We start from the raw sequence: 8,845 nt of genomic DNA, 5'->3' as shown, positions 1-8,845 counted from the left end.
GACTGGCTAGGAAGAAATCTGTTTTACCTTTTTCTTTGTGTACATTTTCGGATAGAATGTTATGCATATGCAACCACTAATTGTCTCACTTTTTACTAACTAGTATTATCACCCGTGCTATGCACGGGCCATATAATTTTCACGTACTGATTATACGTACACATTCTTAATAAATCAACAAAAATGAGAAATATAATCATTATGCAGACTTTAAAGAAAGTATTAAATTGAGAGAGGACGTGAGATCTTCAACAATAGAAAACCCTATAAATCTTAATATGTTCTCTTCGTTTCAAGGTTCATATTGTTTAATCATAATTTAGTCTAGTTTAGTTAGAAAGGAATTAAGTAGTCATGTAATTTCAATCAAATAGTGTGGACAGATAGATATACATTTGTAGTGTTAAATTTGTTGAGAAGTAAACGAAAAAATTAAAATAAGTGCATTACCTTAATTTTTTTTCCTTTACTAAAACGGAAACGATCATACCATACGTATATAAGAGCCTTTCTTTATTTACCCTTTAATGGGCTTTATGAGAAAAATATCAACACAAAACTTGTCATGTGGAGTACATATATATATACCTTGCTTATCTCTTTCTAGCGTTAAAAAGTGCCTCCCAAATCTCTCCATCGCTGACACTCTTCGTCATACAACAATGTTTGTTTATTCAGTCCATTCGATTTCAATTATACTCCCTCCGTCCCAATAAATATGAAACGTTTGCTTTTCGGCACAGTGCAAACAGATCTTGTCACTCTCAATCTCTATTTTAATATCGCATAGCGATCTCCGCCCTTTGCTTAAAGTATTTTATTTTTCTTTCAAATCTACTAAATTTTTTCAATTTAAAAATTTCTAATTTCACCCTTGTTCTCATTCAAGTAATCTTTTTTCTTGTGGAGTTGTTGATTTTTGGACTGTTTAAACCTTGCATGGTCTATAATTCACAGGTAAAAAGTTCAGTACATTGAATTTCTTTCATAAGAACGATAGTAAAAATGAGATCCTATAAAAATATAATTTCAATTTTACCTACCTTCTTTGAGAATATCTTTCGTTTCTTTTCGGGCTTCATAATGTTTAACCTGCTTGCTATATAATTGTGTTTCTCGAGCTTCGTCTCAACTTTTTACCTCTTTTATGTGAATTGTATATACTGTCTTTATTCCAACATCTGTGATACAAAAAGATTTTTTACGGTTACTTTCATCACATTTCTCATATTTTATTGTTTGCGGAACATTTTCCTCTTGTCTGTTCTCCTTTTGACCACTTCTTCATCTTCCTCTCGATCCAAATTCTTGGTTTGAACATTCCTCGAACTTGTAATCTTTTTCTAATTATTTACATTATTTATACTTACATTAGTGCAGAAAAATAGGAGTATTGAAAGAAAAACAATTTAAACATAGCATAATAATTTTCTAAAAATGGGAACCATTAGTTTTTCCTACACCAAATTGAGAGAAAGGTATTTGATTTCTGATTTTGAAAATAGGCATGCTCTTGTTTCTGAAAGCTGGTATTTATAGGTGAAGATTTAGTTATTTTACCTCTATTTTGATTTTAAATTTGATAAATTCTAGTAGTAATATTTTTCTGATAAGCTTGTTATATACGCAAACCTCTTAATGATTGAAATGAAGTTGTTCACCCCGATTGACAAATATCTATTGATTCAGAGCACATAGCTCAATATGTATTATCACTACTCCCAAATATTTAATCAATGACAGTTTAGTAATCAATGTATTATCCATGTGTTAAAGCATATTAGTCTATGGATATTTTGTATCGATTTGAAATATTTATGACAAACTCAACAGAAAACTTTTCAGTGTAGTGTCAACTTTTCACTTGGCGGTGTGATCATTGCACCACAAATCCTTCAAGAAACATTAAATAAAGATTATACTATGTCCTATAATTATTAATACATGAATAGAACTTTTTACAATATGCATGCAAGCACATTTTATTAAACTGGGCGCCAAAATTGAGTTAACCAAAACGGTAGCTTTATATATCTAGGACTAAAGTACAATTTTGATCCTTAACATATTGGGATTTTTTTATTTTGGTCAAAAACATTATCTTTTGAATTATTCGGTCCCTCACATTTGAAATCGGATCACATTTAGTCCGAAATGGACGGAGCTGTTAAAATTTAACAGTCAACGTGGATTTATCAGATTTTGACCAGATTAATCATTTTTAATTAATTCAAAAATAATAATTATTATTATAAATAAATAAACTTATATATTATAAATAAAAAAATAACCCCCCCCCCTCCTCCCCCCTCCAGCATCTCCATCATCTCCGCTGCCCTCCCCGCCTCCCGATTCCCCCTCATCGCCCCCACCACCGTCGTCACCGTCTCATCCCTCAGCCTCACCCCCTCCTTACATCATCACCCCCTCCGTTGAGAATGCAGCGGCGTCTCTTCCGATTTCAACCCCACTCCTCCCCTTCCCCCTTCCTCCCTCACCCAGAAACACCCACATTTCTCTCAATCCAATCCGCCGCCTTCGTCCTCGCCTGGGCCCACTCCCGCCCTCCAAATCCTCATCAACGATGAGAATCAGCAGCAACTGAAGCAGAATGACCCTTTTACCCCCAATCCCACCCCCTTCAAGAGACCCCATCTACAGCAACAATTCTCCCGTTCCCTCACCAAGACTCTGACTCTCTCCAACGCCCTCCACAGATACGTCGTGGACCCACCTGCAAAATTCAGTCTTTTCCACAATAGGTCTCAGAAATTCTTGACTCATTTCCGCCACCACCTCCGCCACCTGCACCGCCATCTCCGCCTCCGCCACAATAGCAATCCCGAGGCTCCCCACGATTAGGTTGTTCCTTGCCAAGTCCTTGGTTCGAGGCAGAAGGCGGATAAGAAGGCCATTTTCGGGTGTTATGTTCAAGCATACACCAACGGGGATGTCTATGAGGGCGAATTTCATAAGGGGAAATGTAGTGGCAGTGGGGTTTATTACTATTACATGAGTGGGAGGTATGAAGGTGATTGGGTTGATGGCAAGTATGATGGCTATGGCGTTGAGACGTGGGCTCGGGGCAGCCGGTATAGAGGGCAGTACCTGCAAGGCCTTAGGCATGGTTTCGGAGTATATAGATTTTACACTGGTGACGTACATTCTCAACGGAAGGGGTGATGATGTAAGGGCATCCACAGTGGGGCGCCCTAAAGCCCGCTCCATGCACCGCCACGTCAGCATTTTATCCTCATACCCTTCCACCTGCAGTGGAGTGCCCTAAGGAGCGCCATATAGGTTTTACTATTGTTTTGTTAGTTAATTTAAATGTTTTCAAATATATAAATGCAAACTAATTAAAAATACAACGATTAAATAGAAACGGCAAATAATACATTGATTAAAAAAAGTTACAATGGTTATAAATAAAAAATTGACTATTCTACAAAAGCCCCAACTTCCGGCGCAACTCATCGATCAACCCCTGGAGGTATTAGGCTCTGGTCGGATCCGTACACTTCATAAGGGCGTTGTGCGTATTCAACAACGTACGCGCCATCGAGGCTGTTGCCAAATCCGAGTAGGCAATTGTCGCCGGGGTCGGGGTCGGGATCGGCGATGGAGAGCGGCGGCCGAGGAGGATGTCGCCTTTGCCTTCCCCTTGTTCTTCGCAGCCTTGACGCCTATGGGACGCCGCCGGGAGGACATCGGTGTGCCGGAACTCTCTTCCACCATGCACGTCCGGTTGAGGTCCACCGGACGAGTTCCGCTTTCGCTGGTCGTGTAACCACCAGTGTCGGTGGTCTTCGTCCTCTTTGTCGCACCGGTGTGCAGAATCCCGCCTTGGAACTTCTGCTTGTCCCCCAAGAGCGCACAGATGCTGAAATGCTTAAAGTCACCGTACATGGACTGGTATGACAACAACGCTCTATCGCGCACGTCACTCAAGCTCTCGTCGCTTCCCTGATCCTCGAGGCTCGAGCACTTCTCGTACTCCGCCGCGAACAGGTTGACTTGCTTCTTCACCTGATCCCAGTGCTTGCGGAGCTGCTCCCTTTGGCGCTTGTACGAGCTTGGCGGCTTCGCCTCATTGTAGCGCTCGGCGATACGCTCCCAGTATGCGAGGTGCTTTTGTTAAATAATGAAAAAAGAAAAAAAGAACAAATAAAAAACACACGTATAGTGAAAGGCAGAAAAGAACAAAAAGAATTATTTTAAAATACGCAATATTATTTGAATGAAAAACTAATAAACCAACTTCTAATTCGCCTGTTCATGACAAATCTGACGAGCTAAATATCGAACCACAGTAAATTATGAGAAAGAGCAATTTTTTTGTAGAAAAACGTCATTATATAGCTCAAAGCTTAATTTTTTTTTATCTAATAGTTTATGTATATGAAAAAATAATTTGAGTTTACATAAATTATGTACTGGGGTTCAGTGTTGGAAAACAATAGAGATATTAGTTCTTGTAAATTTTCAGGTGGAAAGGAGTTCCTAATAAACAATCCAACACAGATTTTTAATGTGTTCATATTAATGCTCAAAAGTTAATCAAAAAATTTAATAGGAGTATATTGGTAAATAAATTGAAGCCAATAATGCAAATTGCAATTAACTCTCCGTATTAAGCTAATGATAGCCTAATTAACAGCACAATACATAACCAACACTATACAAAATAAAAATATTGAAGATTTGTATAATAAATGAACTTTTGCATGAGAGTATGGCAGTGAATCTAGAAACCCATCCAGAGAAATAAATCATCTCTAAAAATAGAAAAGATGAGGGTTAGAGATGGGCCTAGCAAAGCTAGTTCATTGAATCATAATAATATATACTATTAGGTGTATGTATGAATATGACTTCATTCACACAACCTTCTGACTCTGGGGTTTCAGTGCTTACTCCTAACCCAACATTATCACATTTTCATTATCCACTATTTAATAGTAGTATTTTTCAATCATTCCAAATCCCTCATCAAATTATGTTTTCCACTTCAGATAGCATCATGTTATGTATACCAAAAAAAGACTAGAATAATAGAATCAAAAGATGAAATAGAAACAAGAGCAACACTAGTAGTAGTAAGACACAAAACACAATTTCATTTCCTTATTGAACATAAAAGGGAGGTAGTGAGTGAGGTAAGGTGCAGAAATAGGATTTTTCAATCCTATCAAAAATGAAGAAGACACAAAAAAACAGCCTATAAAGGCTGTAATGGCAACAACAGGCTGCCATGGTCAAGTCCTCTCTCCATCACAGAGCTTAACACCTCACTCTCATGGACTACCACCCATACACAACTCAAGCTCAACAAACAAACACACACTACGAATCCATACTAGCTAGCAACAGCTTTATCAAGACACGACTACGACGACGACTAGACGAGACATGGAAATGAAAACGGAACGAGCAAATGCTTTATTGACACAGCATGGACCGGGCAGAGCACTGGTGGGAGCTTAGGAGGAGCATCATAACACTCGACATCAAGGTCGATCGCAAGGGGCTTAGGCAACAACGAGCGCGGAATGGTAGGACCGTATTCTCAAGAAACCAAAGGCAGTCAAAGAGGCAGACTCTCCCACAAGAGAGGTCTAAAAAGGGGTGCTTTTAACAGGCTTGTTAAATACATAGAAGCCTGCAAAAATAGAGAAAAACTGATTCGCCTTGGTCTCCATGGAAACAACCCAACCAAGCCCGCGCTCGCTAAAAAATCACTGATTTTCGGGTGATGCTAACTTGCTCGATCACACTTACGATAGTATATCGCATCTCCACAATTTCTCAGTTAGCATCTCCACCTTGCTGTTGCTGATGGAATTGCAGTGTAGGATATTCAAGCCCACGAGCATCTTCCCCATTCTCTCCAGAGCGGGGACGCTCTTGTTCGACACCATCGAGCACCCTGACAATGAGAGAACTTGCAGATTGGATTGCACCCCATGCGACAATGCAGCGACACCAGCATCCGTTACCAAGCACTTGGACACGTCGAGATCATTGAGCAACGGGCAGCTATCAGCCAGCGCCACTAGCGTTGCATCAGTGATCTTCTGGCACCCATCGAGATTCACCAATTCAAGTGTCGTACCGTGCAACCTAGCCAAAGCCAAGACCACTTCGTCACTCAAATTCGAGCACTCACTAAGATTAACCTTGGTGAGCCCTGACTCGCAACACTCGAGGAGTGGGAGAAGCCCGATGTCCGTGATCCCGCAAAGTCCACTCAGATCCAAGTTATGCAGATGGGGGCATAACTTCCCAACCATAGCCAAACTAGTACTTCCGAATCCGGGACAACTTCGTATCGACAAAGAACGAAGAGACTCGCATGGGGAGAGTGTCGAAAACTCAGCCGATAGATCCTTGATTCCCATGCACTTAACCAAAGAAACAGACTTCAATTTAGAACTGATGCTGGAAAGAGCAGTCAAGATCCCTACTTGTGTAATCCTATTGCACTCCTCCAACTGCAAGCTTTCAACAGAGCTCGTCGACTTGGCAAAAGCCACAAGCCCGTTATCGGACACAAAGCAACATTTGCGGACACACATGTGTTTCAAGTTCGGGCAGCCTTTCCCCACTGCTTCGATGCTCAAGTCAGTTATTCCCCTGCATGAGCTAACGGTAAAAGACGACAGTGATTGAAGACCTTGTGCGTTGCCCATCACCCAGAAGCCCTTTTGGCTCACGTTTTGAAGCCCGCATAGAACAAGATTCGTAATTGCTTTTCCGTAGTGTCCTATCACAGCAACCGAGTAATCTGTGATGTTAAGTGACTGAAGTTTCACCTTTGTCAAGGCAGAAGCCGATGACAAGAGGCTAGCGATACCCTGATCCCCAACACGTGCACAATCTTTGATAGTGATTGACTGCAACTTCGAACAGAATTTGGCAAGTGCTTGCAGGCCATCATTGCCAATGTTTGAACAGGATTCAATAGTCACTGCAGTCAAACTCGGACAGCTCTTTGCAACTGCGGCCAAACCCTTGTTTGAGATTGAAGGACATTGGCAAAGGTCTAGCTTCTCCAACGAATGGCACTCTCTAGCAATCTCGAATAGCCCTTCATCACCAATGGAGGGCACGTTCCACAACGAGAGTGCCTTGAGGGAAGGGCAACCACGAGCAATTGCTGACAAACCAAAGTTAGAAACACCCCTCAAAGAGTTGCTTCCCCGGATAGAAAGCTTCCCAAGCCCCCCACGGCTAGATGTTCCAACTGCAATGGCGGAAAGCCTCACATCTGTTGCTTTCTTACCTTCCACACACCTAGTGAGGCATCCATTGCATTCCATTTCTATGTCGTCATCCGCAGAGACGTGTTCCTTGTTGTAAAACTCAGAACTGCGAACACTGCTCAAGATTGTGAGCCACCGCTTTGAAACACTCGCTGTTGAACTCCTCTCTCGACCACCAGGCAAGCGCCTGAAGATCTCGAACAGGCATTCATCTGGGAGGACATCAATAGATGGCCTCTTGTCATCGATGATGTTCCCACTGACGACACAAGGGCCACTGATCCGCGAGCGCTTCCTAGGCGGGCAATAGATCTCCACGTGGGAGCCGACGGAGAGTAAGAGGCCAGAATCTCCGGAACATAATGAAGGCCCAGAATACAAATCACCATCCCCTGATAGGGCAAAAAATCAATGTCAGCTATATTGTATCATGATTATTCTCAAATGGGAAGATAATTTACCCTAAATCAGTCAATCCAAAAACCCAATTACATTAATGCTTCTTTCCAAAATCCTAACACAATTAGGCAAGCAAAATCATGATTGGAATAATTACTTAGGTCAATATCGTGATCTCTTTAGTTCCAATCAAATTATTAAGCCTTTAATCCCAATTACCTACCTATATCATATACTGGATTCTAAATCTAAAGATTTGTTGAGCAAGCTATATGTCATCTAATGATTATGATTGCATATTCACCACTAAAGAACTTAATCAGGTAAGCACACCATTGGTAATCCCAAATCCAGTCCACTTTCTTACTTAGGAAAGAATCTCATGAATTCAAATAAGACAATTCCCATTTCTAGCCTAGATAAGATTCCTATAAACTAATTCAAGAATCCATTGACGGCCTCATACACAGCAATCAAGAAATAATTTACAGTAAAATTAAAAGTCCCGCGATTAAAAAAATCAAATCTTGATGAATCAACTCACCTCTGTAATTGACAAGAGCAGGCATGGCTGTTTCTCACAAGAAAATCCCCAAAGGAGAGCCAAAAAGACAAAGCTTAGCAACAAAATCAACACAACCCAGATGAAGATTAGAGCCCATCTTTGCATTCCAAGAATAAAAATCACCCAGAATCTTGATGAACAACCCAACCCTAGGTAGTTGGGCAAAAAAAAGGAGAGAGAAAACAAGAGAAAGAGAAGAGATGGAGAAAAAGGAGGTGGTTTTGAAGAGCAGTGGTGTGCTGAGAACATATATAAATGAAGAATTGGGTGAGGTGTCAAAAGTCTTTAATTCATGATTATGGCCGGAAAGAGCTCAAGGCTGATGAATTATAAGTTCTAACCTCGTTCAATGAATCATGCCCGCAAACCGGTTTTTTAGGTCACACAATTTGCCTTATTTTTCTTTATTTTTTACTCACACAGCTCTGCACTTTTGCAACCATTAAATTCAATTAACATAACAAATTTTATTACCTTGCATTTCTGGAATTTTTACTAAATTAGACTAGTCTTTGTTCAATGGATCATGTCCCATTTTAGTTGGGAGTGTCAACAAATTACTATATGTAGCTGAATAATTAATTCGTTATAAATGAGTGAATCACTAAATATTTAA

General features: G+C 40.5%; 1 protein-coding gene across 1 annotated transcript; it reads right to left on the bottom strand.

The window, feature by feature from the left end:
- Nucleotides 1-5,100: 5,100 nt before the first annotated feature.
- LOC121809402 (EIN3-binding F-box protein 1-like) lies at nucleotides 5,101-8,546 on the bottom strand. Its single transcript, XM_042210002.1, has 2 exons — nucleotides 8,209-8,546; nucleotides 5,101-7,657 (listed from the first exon to the last, which is right to left on the bottom strand). Exons 1-2 carry the CDS (start codon nucleotides 8,231-8,233, stop codon nucleotides 5,778-5,780), a joined length of 1,905 nt encoding a protein of 634 aa, XP_042065936.1. The 5' UTR covers nucleotides 8,234-8,546; the 3' UTR covers nucleotides 5,101-5,777.
- Between the last annotated feature and the right edge of the window lie 299 nt (nucleotides 8,547-8,845).

The sequence above is a fragment of the Salvia splendens genome, chromosome 6 (assembly GCF_004379255.2).
Source record: "Salvia splendens isolate huo1 chromosome 6, SspV2, whole genome shotgun sequence".
Lineage (NCBI taxonomy): Eukaryota > Viridiplantae > Streptophyta > Magnoliopsida > Lamiales > Lamiaceae > Salvia > Salvia splendens.
This window is presented reverse-complemented; position numbering and strand designations above follow the sequence as displayed.

Coding starts and splice junctions, on each gene's coding strand:
- LOC121809402 (XM_042210002.1), bottom strand. CDS start 8,233: ATGCCTGCTCTTGTCAATTACAGAG. Junction 7,658..8,208: donor TGCTCTTGTCAATTACAGAG/GTGAGTTGATTC, acceptor TTGCCCTATCAG/GGGATGGTGATTTGTATTCT.